The sequence below is a fragment of the Ceratotherium simum genome, chromosome 26 (assembly GCF_057802395.1).
Source record: "Ceratotherium simum simum isolate JZ-2026a chromosome 26, ASM5780239v1, whole genome shotgun sequence".
NCBI classification, from domain to species: domain Eukaryota; kingdom Metazoa; phylum Chordata; class Mammalia; order Perissodactyla; family Rhinocerotidae; genus Ceratotherium; species Ceratotherium simum.
The window spans coordinates 9690051-9702735 of NC_141925.1; the positions used below are offsets into that span (position 1 = coordinate 9690051).

General features: G+C 49.4%; 1 protein-coding gene across 2 annotated transcripts; it reads left to right on the forward strand.

Moving 5' to 3' along the window:
• Nucleotides 1-1976: 1976 nt before the first annotated feature.
• On the forward strand, nucleotides 1977-6908 carry RMI2 (RecQ mediated genome instability 2). 2 transcript variants are annotated; one of them, XM_087416962.1, is made up of 3 exons: nucleotides 1977-2291; nucleotides 5353-5429; nucleotides 5803-5865. In XM_087416962.1, exons 1-3 carry the CDS (start codon nucleotides 1985-1987, stop codon nucleotides 5812-5814), a joined length of 396 nt encoding a protein of 131 aa, XP_087273088.1. In that variant the 5' UTR covers nucleotides 1977-1984; the 3' UTR covers nucleotides 5815-5865. The 2 variants fall into 2 exon arrangements, with proteins under 2 accessions (XP_087273088.1, XP_087273086.1); XM_087416960.1 differs by lacking the exon at nucleotides 5353-5429 and having other exon boundaries at nucleotides 5803-6908.
• The last annotated feature ends 5777 nt before the right edge of the window (nucleotides 6909-12685 follow it).

Consider the following 12685-nt stretch of genomic DNA (forward strand, 5'->3'; position numbering starts at 1 on the left):
TGTCAGGCAGAGAACGGCATGAGCAAAGGTACGAGGCATCTTTGATGGGGGAAGATGGGCCATAGCGTGGACGGTGAGATGGCACGTGTGGTTCAAGGGGCATGAGGTTTGGGGTCAGATGGACTTGGGTTTCAGTCCTGGCTCTACGCCTCACTAACCAGGTGGCCTCAGGCTTATCTTGGCCTGAAGCTCAGCTTCATCATCTGTCAAATGGGGATAAGAAATGAGGTTGTGTAGGTACAGCCTCACTGTCCCCACTCCTCCATTTGCGCTCTGCGTCCCAGCGGTTATGAAGTACCAGCAGTTTGCTCCATGCTTCCTTCTCTCTCCCCCACCTCTGGGCCCACCGTGTGCAGTTCCTGTCCCTGGAATAATCACATTCCAGGTGTATGGACTACACCGTCAGGAGGTCATAAACCGGGCACTGCTGTGCTCAGACTTGTGTTGTGGAAAGATCCCTCTGCCAGCAACAAGGCGTGGGGCTTGAGGAGTGTGTGTGTGTGTAAATTTGAAGGCAAAAAAAAATGGAGGGAAATTCCCAGGCTCAGAGAAGAGGCCTGGGAGCCTCAGCCTTTACCCCAACTTGCCCAGCACTCCTCTGGCCTTCAGGTGCCTGAGAGAAGGCCAGTGGGGACCCGCCAGGCATGAAGGGGTTGGATTCTCTATCCGTTAATCTGTCTGCTCCCTCCTCAACCCCGGAGCCTGGTTATCGACAGCTCAAGATTGAGCCCAGGCCCCCATAGAGGCTACAGCCAGAGAGGCCGTGGGCAAGCCGCCTGGCTCCTGTGAGTTTCGGTTTCCTTATCTGTGTAGAACAGTCTTGACAGGGTGTGGGAGCCTATGGGACACTCCCTACAAAGCTCTTCGGACAGGGCCTGGCTCAGTACATCTTAACTGCTTTATAAAAATCAAGCTTTTGCTGAATACCCTCTGTACGCCGTCTGTATGCAGTGCCCTCTGTACTGCAGGGGGCCCTGCGGGTAAAACATCACCTAAGGACTGGTCTTGACTTTAGGGATTGCCTGATTTAGGATTGTGGATTTTGCTGATTGGGGATATCCAATTTTTTGGAGCAATTCCATTTCTACAAATGTGCACAAAGATTTAGCTCCAAGCGATTTTATAAAGTGAAAAATTGGAAATAGCCTTAATGTCCAACCATAGGATATTGGTTAAATAGGTGATGAGACAAATAGAATATTATGGAGTCATTCAAGAGGAAGCAGAGGGGTATTTGTTGATATGGAAAGATGTTTATTATTAAGTGAAAATGATATACAAAATATTTGTATACCAAAAATATATATGTGTATACATACACCCAAAAGTTAACAAGGGGTATCTCTGAGTGATTTTTACAATTTTTTTGTTATCCCAGATTTCCTTTTCTAAATTTTCGACAATGAATGTGCATTTCTTTTGTGAAAAAATATAGTAATATATTTTATTAACTTTTAAATTATTTTGTAAGGTTATTAAAATATAATAAAAATAGTAATAAAAGAAAGGGCAATTTTACTAGCTGTCCCTATCCCTCTTCCCAACCTTCTCTCTGGATTCGATTCTTGATCACTCCCAATAAACATGGGTTCAGCATGCTGTATTCATTTCAGTATTTACTAGGATTTATTAACCTCAGAGTACCGCGCTATGCAAGGCGATGGAAAGATGAATTCTCACATTCTCCAGGTGATTTGCATGCACGCCAAATTTTGAGGTGCGTGGAAACGGAGTTCTTTACCTCTTTCCCTTCATTTATTTATTCTCTCTTGATTTATTTCACTCATTCATTCCTAGCGTGGGGGCGTTTATTTACTTGACATACGCATGCGCACTCTTGGGAGCTAGCGGCGGCTACTCGGCCGGGCGGCCCCGCCTCCCGACGCAGGCCATTGGCCGGCTCCGTCAGCGCGCTCCTGATTGGTGGCCGCAGGCCGAGCCCCACTGCCTATCAAAGTTGGCGGGAAGGCGGCGGCGGGGCAGAATGGCGGCGGCGGCGGCCGCAGCGGACTCGTTTGCCGGCGGCGGCCCGGCGGCCGTGAAGCTGCCGCGCTCGCCGCCGCTCAAAGTGCTGGCGGAGCAGCTGCGGCGCGACGCGGAGGGCGGCCCGGGCGCGTGGCGCCTGTCGCGGGCGGCGGCGGGCCGCGGGCCGCTGGAGCTGGACGCCGTGTGGATGCAGGGCACGGTGGTGGCGGCGGGCGGCGGCGAGGCGCGGCTGCGGGACCCGAGCGGGGCCTTCTCGGTGCGCGGCCTGGAGCGGGTGCCGCGCGGGCGGCCCTGCCTCGCCCCAGGTAACGCCCGATTGGAACGCGGGCCTGGCCGGCCCACCTCCGGCCTTGGCCTCGGGACCTTCCCTCCTGCCCCTCCCCCAGCCAGGGCCACCCACGGATCTGATGACCCGCATCACCTGCAGCCCGTGCAAAAAAATAGGTTCCTAGGAATCCCCCAGCCCCCTAGTCGGACGGGGGAGGGACCCCCAGCATCTGTATTTGTAACAAGACCCCTCCCCCCAGGTGATTTTTTTTTTCCTCCATCAAATTTTGGATAAAACTATACTGGGAAACTTCTGTTCATCCCACCTTCTTCTGGAAAGCCCTCCCTGACCCCTAGGAATGGGGAGCCCCTCCTCTCCTTCTCCTTCATGGAACTGTCTTAGGAGGTAGTTCACTGATATTTGCCTCTTGTAAACCAGTGGTGCTCAAACCAGCGAGCATCAGACTCATCCCAAGGGCTTGTTAAAACTCACATGGCTGGGCTCCACTCTCGTGCTTGCTGAGTCTGTATGTCCGGGTGGGACTGAGAATTTGCACTTCTCACCAGCTCCCAGGTGATCCTGATGCTGCTGGCCTGGGGGCCACACTTTGAGAACCCCTGGGCCAGACTACAGGAGGACGGAGACTGCCTTTCTGACAACTATCCTCAACATTAGGTTGAAGTCCTGGCCCTGCCCCTTTTCATCTAAGCTCCCTGGAGCACTTTTCTTAACCTTTCTGGACCTCTTTCAAAAGGGGCCAATAATTCCTGCCTGTTTTGTGGATTTGATACATAAAAAATGGCCTTAACACAGCTCCTTGCTCATAGTGAGGGTTCAAAAAATTGGGACCATTGTTACTTTCTATAAAATGCTCCTGTTCGCTTCTTGCCCCACCTCCTGCCCCATCTTTCAGGCTCCCTCTCTGCCTTCTGCTGCAGTGTTAGTCCAGCACAGGGTCAGCAAACTGCAGGCTGTGACCTCCTTTCGTATGGCCCACGAACTAAAAATGTTTTTATTTTCAAGTGGTAGAGAAAAGTCAGAAGAAGAATATCTCATGACGTGTGAAAAGTATGTGGAATTCAAATATCAGTGTCCGTCAGTAAAGTTTTGTTGGAACACATTTATTTAGGTCATGTCTAGGGCTGCTTTCCCATTACAGCTACAGACTTGAGTAGTTGGACAGAGACCCTATGGCCGGCAAAGCCTGAAATATTTAGTATCCTGCCCTTTACGGAAAAAGTGTGCTGGCCCTTCGCCTAGCGTGTGACCTGTGCTGTTTGATGTCCTGGTCCCCAGGCAATGCTCCTTGAAGGCCAGCTGGGGCCATCTCCCATGTCTGGTCACAGCCCTGGCATAAGGTTGGCACCAGCAGATACCTTAGCATCCGTGAACCTGTGTCACTTACCCACTGGCCTGAATGCCTGCAGGCAGGGGTCGTGCCATTTCCTCTTGCTAATTAATATCAAGTCTTGATTGACAAAGCCAGTCACTGCCTTCAGGAAGGTAGCCGGGAAAGTAAGCAGGCCACTAAAACACAAAGTTATAATATCGTAGGCTTGAGTGCAGAGTGCTGTGGGCACAGAAGGGAGACAACTGACCCAGGCCTGCGGGGCCAGGGAAGGCTTCCTGGAGGAGGTGGCCCTGAAGGATGCGTTGGAATTATCTGTAGGAACCAACTCTCCCAGGTTGTCTGAGACTCAGGATCGTGGGATGTGGGACTTTCAGTTTTAAAACTGGGATAGTTGGTCACCCTGTGTCTGTGTGCAGTGGCAGGAGATTGTCCAGGTCCGTGGAACAGCATGTGCAAAGGCTTGGAGGTGAGAGAGAGCCCTGTGCCTTTGGGGACCCTGGGGCAGAATGTGGGGCAGCAGCGAAAGGTGGGAGGGCTCCCATCCTGCCGAGCTGTTTGTGGAAGGATCTGCCTGCCTCCAGGTGCCCTTTAGCCATCTTCATCACAGCAGTGCCCCACTGCTTCCTTCTCCCGAGCATCCAGCATTTGTTTCCATAAACATCAGGTGCTGCATATGCAGAGTCAAGTCAGAACTCGCCCTGCCCTCAGGTTGCTCCCAGTCTGCAGGGCAAGAAAGGAGAGACTAATGATTACCTAGACCGCACTGCGATCTGAGGGTTCTAGAGGCGGGAACTGCATTCGAGAAGGTCGCTGCAGCAGCGGATGGGGATGGTTGTGAAGAGGAAACAGCTGAAAGCAGATGGGCTGGAAGCCACTGAAGCGGTCCAGGCCAGAGGATGAAGGCCTGACCGAAGAGAGGGAAGGGGAAGGGCAGACAGTGGAGAGCAGAGGGCGGAAGGAGAGGGCGTGGGTGGAATGAACAGACTAGTAACCAGGTGTTCTCATCTTGAGAGGAAAGAGTGCAAGTCTAGTCGTGTGCGCCTTCCAGTAGATTTCCTGTGAACCTTCCCTGGTTGGGATCTCCTTGGGCTTGTCCTTCCTTTCCTGGGTCTTCGGTCATTCTTTTTCTGAGGGTTCCATCTGCCAGCACTTTAGGGCCATTCAGAGGGTATGGCAAGTGTATTTTTAGAACTCGCCTCTGTCACCAAGGAACCCCACGTAACTTGCTCAAGTAGACTCTGGAGATGGGTTCAGAGAAACCTAAGTACGTGGGGCCAGGGGGTGAAAACCAGAGGGTCGGGTATCAGCCTGCCTGGCTTCCTGTGGTCTAAGCTCTGGGGCCCGCGTGCAGACAGCCCTGATGTTGGAAGCAGCTTGGTTCAAGTGGCCACACTGGGGCATGCAGTGGGAGCTGGCAGCATGCCTGCCCTTCCTGCTGTGTTTGGGGTTTTTTACACAATTGAGTTTTGTGTGGTTAAAACTGGCCAAGTTTTGCTTTCAAGGAGAGCCACTTCCCCATGGGAATGGGAAGAGCGTCTCGGTTAATATGTCGTTAGATCATCCCCATGGCAGCCTGCCCTCTTGTTGATCTGCTTGCGTGTGCCCAGCTGGTGGTCAAGATAAAGCGGGAGGTGGCAGGGATAGGTCCCGGGTGGTCGGAACGACGGGGCGGCGGTGTGGGAGGTGTTGCCGCCTGCCCGGCTCTTGGCAACATCAGGGGAAAATTGATTTGCTTTGGGGCTGTCAGGGGGTGTCTTTGCAGCAAGAGGATGGGTCCTGTGCACAGAGACCAGTTACGTCTGTGGCATTGAGCAGGGAACACAGGTAAGAGAATAGCTTGGGTTTTCTCCCCCTGCCTTAGAGCACTCTGTCAAACTATAACACTCTGATGAGAGAGTCTCTTCCATTCCTCAGCCTTGATTGCTTTGTGCACCACGGTAGCTTGCTGCTATTTCATTTTAACATTTTAAAACCAGAAACGAAAGAAGAGGCAGACGTCATCCTCCAGGTTAACTGCTGAACTTCTTGTCGATACATATATTTTGATCACTGCCTGGGCATTTTGATATCTCCTCTCTGCATTTCTTTGCTCCAATTTGCGTCTCTGATAAAGTTAAGCCCTCTGAAGGACGAGGTCTGTTTTGTTTTTGTTTTTTCTGATCAGCTTGAACATCACCATGGGCTTTCCTTCTTCTAGGAAAGTATGTGATGGTGATGGGAGTGGTCCTGGCCTGCAGCCCTGAGCCGTGCCTTCAGGCTGTGAAGATGACAGATCTGTCCGATAATCCCATCCATGAAAGGATGTGGGAACTCGAAGTGGCAGATCTACACAGGAATATTCCTTAGATGATGTTTGGAACCGGCGTAAGAACAACTGAAATTCTGAAACCACTGAGGCTCTTATACCACGTGGATTTCCTGGACATCGTTCGTTGTATATTTCTCCAAAGTTTCTCAGAGGGCTGTGCTTTGGCTGATCAAGGAGACCGGATGTAGGATTTCTAAATGCTGGAACACTCCAGTTAGCCCAGCCCTGCTGCCCCTTGCTTTGATGACTGTGTGCTGATGAAAAGCAGATGTTGTGTTCTCTCTCTCTCTTTTTTTTTTTTTTTTTGGTTCATGTGTGTGAATTCTCTCTAAAGCACACAGAAATCTCATGTTGCATTTTCCAAGTTTTACAAGTGATGATACATTTTTCCCTTACTACTGCAACCCTAGTTTACAATGCAAAATGTAAATCTCAGTCATTGCCCGTGGTGATTAAAGTGTGGTTATGGGCAGGAAAACAGACTGTGTGAAAAAGGAATAATGGCTCCAAGAATTCTCCAGCAACAGCTTCCATATCGAGTTTGCAAGTCAGACAGCACAGCGCCTCTCAAGGACACAGCTCTTTCTGCTGCAGACGCCACTCAACCATTTAAGGTCCATTTCCCAGAGATGAGGATGATGATCCCCGCCATTCTTCCTGCTCTTGGAGATGTTGAAACACTTTCAGAATTTCTTGTTGAAACTGAAATCAAGATTGGGAACGACTTGCAGGCATTAACTAAACTTCTGCCTCCTAACTTTTGGTGAGACACTGCAAGGGAGCAACCTCCTGGTTCCGAGTTCTTACATGTTTGGTACGGAATGACTTTTTGTCTGATTGTATTGGATGTGGGTGTCTGCTCTCTGCTTCTTACCCAACCTTCATTTTTCCTTAGATTGTAAATATCAAGGGAATCAGGTTATGTTCCTACGTTGCTGTAGAATTTTGCTGGGTTATTGATCGTCTACCACTAATAAATTGTTTTATATGCTGTATGTTTTTTTAAAATAGATTTTGTTTTTTAGAGCAGCTTTAGATTTACAGACAAAAGGAGCAGAAAGTACAGAGAGTTCTCGTACACCCCGTCCCTCACTTTCTCCTATCAGTAACGTCTTGCACTGGTGTGGCACATGTGTTGCAATTGATGAGCCAACATCGGTACATTATTATTAACTAACGTCCATAGTTTACATTAGGGTTCACTCTTTGTGTTATATAGTTCTATGAGGTTTACAAAGGCATAATATCATGTCTCCACCATTACAGTATCATACGGAATAGTTTCGCTGCCCTAAAAATCCTCCGTGCTCCACCTGTTCATCTCTCCCTCCCCCTTAACCCCTGGCCACCACTGATCTTTCTACTGTCTCCGTAGTTTGTCTTCTCCAGAATGTCATATAGTTGGAATCATACAGTATATAGTATTTTTAGACTGTCTTCTCTCACTTAGCAATATGCATTTCAAGTTTCTCCACGTATTTTTGTAACTTGATAGCTCATTTCTTTTTATTGCTGAATAATACTCCATCATATGGATGTACCATGGTTTGTTTATTCATTCACCTGTTTGAAGGACATCTGTTTGATTCCAACTTTTGGCAATTATTAACAGAGCTACTTTAAACATTTGTGTGCAGGTTTTGTGTGGACATGAGTTTTTAACTTATTGGGGTAAATGCCTGAGCACAATTGGTGGGTCATATGGTAAGTCTGTGTTTAGCCTTGTAAGAAGCTGCCAGACTGTCTCAGTCCATTTGGGCTGCTATAACAAAACACCATAGACTGGGGGTCTTAAAAACAACAGAAATTTATTTTTCACAGTTCTGGAGGCTGGGAAGTGCAAGACCAAGGTGCTGGCAGATTCGGGGTTCTGCTTCCTGGTTCATAGACAGGTGACCCCTCACTGTGTCCTCACACGGTGGGAGGGGCAGGGGAGCTCTCTGGGGACTCTGTTATTAGGGCACTGATCCCACTCATGAGGGCTCCACCCTCATGTCCTAATCCCCTCCCAAAGGCTCCGCCTCCTAATACCGTCACACTGGGGGTTAGGTTTCAACAGATGAATCTGGGGGGACACATTCAGTCGATGGCACTGTCTTCCAAAGGGGCTGAGCCATTTTGCATTCCCATCAGTGGTGTATGAGAGTCCCTGTTCTTCTACTCCTCACCAGCATTTGGTGGTGTCAGTGTTTTGGATGTGCAGTTTTTAAACTATCGCATTTCCTTTTAAAGGTGGGGTCAATTGAAAAATGTGCCTCGTTTTTATTGCTGATCTGGGTTTGTTGACTGGTTGAAGCTTGTTTCAAGCCAGTTTATGTTCAAAATTTGAGGATTTTCAGGAAACGTTGCTGAGATTTACCAGGAGCTTTGCAGCCCTACAGACCTGAATGTGAGCCCTTCATCTGTTGTTAAACTTGCTGTGTGACTGTGAGCAAGTTACCCAACCTCTCTGTGCTTCAGTTTCCTCATCTATAAAATGCAGATTATACCCAGCTCATAGCACTGAGGTGAGGAATAAATGAAGATGTGTGTAAATTACTTTTACATGTGCCTGGCACATAGTAGGCACCAAATGATTGTCGCTGGGAGGAGCAGTGAGTTCTTAGTTACATCCATCAGTTGCCTTAAAAAAATTTTTTTTTAGAATAGTCTTAGATCTGTGGAAAAATTGCAAAGACAATACAAAGAGTTGCCGTAGACCCGCACCCAGTTTCCTTTTTTTAAAACATTTTATTATTTATTTATTTATTTATTTATTTATTTATCTTTTGCAGGAGAAGATTTGCTTTAAGCTAACATCTGTTGCCAATCTTCCTCCTTTCTTCCTTTTTCCCCCCAAAGCACCAGTATATAGTTGTGTATAGTTGTAAGTTCTTCTAGGTCTTCTGTGTGAGCCACCGCCACAGCATGGCTACTGACAGACCACTGGTGTAGTTCCGCGCCTGGGAACCAAACCCCGTCTGCCGAAATGGAACGTGTCGAACTTTAACCGCTAGGCCATCAGGGCTGGCTCTCCCCAGTTTCCTTTATTATTAACGTCTTACATTACTACAGCCCATTTGTTACAATTAATGAACCAATACTGAGATGTTATTATTAACCAAAGTCTGTACTTTATTCAGATGTCCTTAGTTTTTCCCTAATCTCCTTTTTCTCTCCCAGGATCCCATCCAGGACACCCCATGACATTTAGTTGTCACATCTAGGCTCCTCCTGGCTGGGGCAACTTTTCAAAACATTGACGTTTAATTTTAATGTCCTCCATGAGATCTCTGTTCCAGGATTCTTAGGTTAAAACTTGATTCCAAAATAATTCTGGGTTCCCAACAGTAGCCCTTGAGCTGGGTGTGTGGGAGACTCCTTAAGACCTTACTTACCCTGAAGTCTGCCCTACTAAGCTTCCCCATTATCTGAAACCTGCTTTTCTGCTGGAAAACTGACCCGGGCTGCTGAGAACCATATCCTGCACCGTTTCTCCTCTCGTAACTTCTGGTAAATAATGCCTGGTTGGAAAATGCTGACGGGGCCGATATGGCTGCCTGGGCAAGGAACTATCTCGGGAGTGTAGGAGGTGGGAAATGGGGGTGCCCTATGTTTTTCCAGCGGTCCCCCCAGACTACCAGTGGCTCCCGGTGGCTCGGTGCTGGAAGTGTGCCTCCTCAGGATGTTCACCCGGCCGTGGTGGTTTCCCTGAATATTAATAACTCTCACTGCCTCAGCTAGCGTTTCCTCCTGACATCACCGAATGCAAGGCACCTCTGGCGGGGGTTTTAGTTTCCTGGTGTCAAATCACGGTTGGTTTATCAGCAAGCGCCCCTCGCCAGACAAGGGCAGGCTGTGTGCTCCGGCAGCTCAGCTTCCCTTTTGAAATTGGCTCTTTTCTAAGAACTGAAAATAAGCACCCTGGGCTGTGACTTCACTTTTCTTGGAACTGCTTTACATTAGAAGAAAAAAAAAAAACGCGAAAACCCTCATTTAGCTGGTTTTGGATCTCTGAGTTCCCTAATTCTTTCTGTTGCATGTTCTTGTAAAGCTCAAGTTTTACCGCAAAGTTCTTATGCATCAGGTGAAGCAGGAAGGGGAAGGAATGACCCCGTGCAGTGGTTCAGTGTTTTGTCTCCTGGCCTGTTTGCGTCTGATTTAACGGTTGAGGAGAAAAAGAATCTGGCAGACACGCCGTGCCTAGAGTCGTCTTCAAATTTCAAGGGTCTCAGCTGTGACTTTGTGGCCCTGAGAGCTGTCGGGCCACCGAATGGGCTAGGGCTGGTGTTGCTAAACCTCAGGCCAGGGTCCAAACTTGCTGAACAGCTGCCTGTTTGCAAGGATAAGGGGGAAAAAATGCACTTTTGGCCATAATGACCTACATTTGCAGGCGTCTTGGAGCCCGTGCAAAAGGACATCGTGAGGGGCCCCTGCCTGCTTAAGATAAGGGAGAGAGCCCACACCTGGGCTCCAGGCCTGGTCCTGCCCTTTCTTGTCCGACATTGGACTTGGAGGTCAGTCTACGGAGTGGAGATAGTTCTTTCACAGGACGGTACCTGGCAGGTTCATGGGAACCGGATTAGATGCCGCTTCTCAGTGCAGGTCTCTGTAGATAGGCACTTAAATTGCTCTGAAATCATCTGTTAGTATCTGTCCCCGTCCAAGGGGCCTCCAGTGATGTCTTTGTGTCTTCTTTATCTCTCTATCTCCACCCAGCACGGAGCCTTGCATAACATACACTGGCAGTCGGTAAATGCTGGGTGAACGGCTGGTTTAGGTAGGAAGACAGAGGAAATATACAAGCGCACTGTGTTCTTGAATTTACATTTGGCACACAACAGTTTGTAAATGAAAGGAGCTCCCTTACAAGCCATGCCTAAGAGCACCTTTTGAATTGAGCACCCCAGGTAGTTCATAACCGGCCGGAGGGCACTTGCTAGAGTGTTTGAGATCTTCTCAAGTACAGATAGAGAAGACTTGGTAAAGACATAAAAGGCTGGAGGAGAAGGGGAGAGACTGCTGTGTCAAACAAAAGATTGATGTGGTTTGGGCAGAATCTAAAATTACAGTCCTATGAGAATCATTAGCATCTCTTGATAAAGAATGCAAATTCAACCAAGAGTTGCCTGCAGGGACTGCCAGAAGTTTTCCCCTTGTTGCTTCATTTTCCTGTGTCAGTGCCTCTGGGACATGCATCTGCCTCCTCTGTCTTATGGCTGTGAAAACTGCAGCCAAGGGGGTATCTGACCAGCAGGCTGTGGCAGGGACAAGTCTCAGGCCAGCTGGTGCCCCACGCTGTGGGGGAGGTGGACAGGGCCTTCATTCTGAGACCAGCTCTGAGAGCTCCTGGTCTTTACACTGGGGTGCTAGCACCCCCTGCTGGCCAGCCCCGGGCAGAGCTGCCCTGTGCTGTCAGAATTGGGACGACAGCCAGGGTGAAAAGCCGCCGAAGGAAGAAAAGGAACACAATGGGCCATGAGAAGGTTCTCAGCTGTCCACCCGGGAGGTTTGCCCATTATGGCCAAGCCATCTTGGGGATGGGGGAGGGGAGCGGTGTAGGATTTGGCCACCAGATGGGTTCCGATGGTCCTGCTTTGGAACCCCAGCCCCACTGTTTATTCATTGGGTGACCTTGCGCAAATCACTTCACCTCTCTGAGCCGTATTTCTGTCATGCAGAAAAGGGATGATTTGGGATCAGAGAGGTGAAGTAGCTCGTCCACACGGCTGTTAACTGGAATCCAGGCAGCCTTAGCAGGTGCTCCAAAGTGTTCACCTCATCCGTCTTTCTATGGTCAAGCACCTATTGAGCACCTACTGGGTTCCAGGCTCTGGGGACACACGGTGAACAGAAGACACGTGTCTTCTCACACCTCACATCTCTCTCACTGCCCACGCTGCCTCATCTGCTTACAGCCCAAGAAAGTCCTCTGCTTTTAAGGACTCATGTGATTTGTGTGGGCTCACCCAGATAACCCCCCAGCTCAAGGCCCTTAATCTAATCACATCTGCAAAGTCCCTTTTGCCACGTAAGGTAATATGTTCGCAGGTTCCAAGGAGTAAGATGTGGACATCTTTGGGGGAGGCATTCTGCCTACCTAGTCTTCCCTCTGGCCCCCAAAGATGCACGTCCCTCCCAGATGCCAACACATTCACCCGGGCCCAAGGTCCTCGAAGGGCCCATCCCCTTTACAGCATCAGCTCCCCGTCCCACATCTCATCTAAATCATCTACATCTGCTCGGGGGAGGCTCTGGGTAAGATCCATCCTGAGTACCATCCCTCTCCACCTGTGAACCTGTGGCACTCAAGACGTGAGTTAATCTGCTCCCAAAATACAACGGGTGGCAACCCAGAGGGGATGCAGTCTGGTTCTGTCCCTGATCCAAGGGGCCAGAGATGACATATGGGCAGGAAAGGTGAAGACGAAGAAACAATGAAGCTCGAGCACCTGGAAATACCAAACCACTCGACTCCCCTCCTCCTGGGCAAACAGAAGGTCTGTTAGCACCTCACTGTCCGTTGAGAGGAGGAAAAAGCAGAACTGGTTTTCATCAAATAGTGCCTGTTCTAGAAAGTAAGTCAGACTCAGGCCCTGCCCTGGAGCCCTCCTGTGCACAGCTGTGCCACCTTTGGGTGCAGAGACTTTCCCAGAGCACCGCCCAGCCTGGGCACCCTGCGCGAGGCCTCGGCACTATCGAATGTAGCTGATTATCAGCCCCCCTGGGCTGCCTTTAACCTCGTCTCTATCCGCATCTTGAATTAGAATCCGTGTGGGTGGGGCTCAGGAGA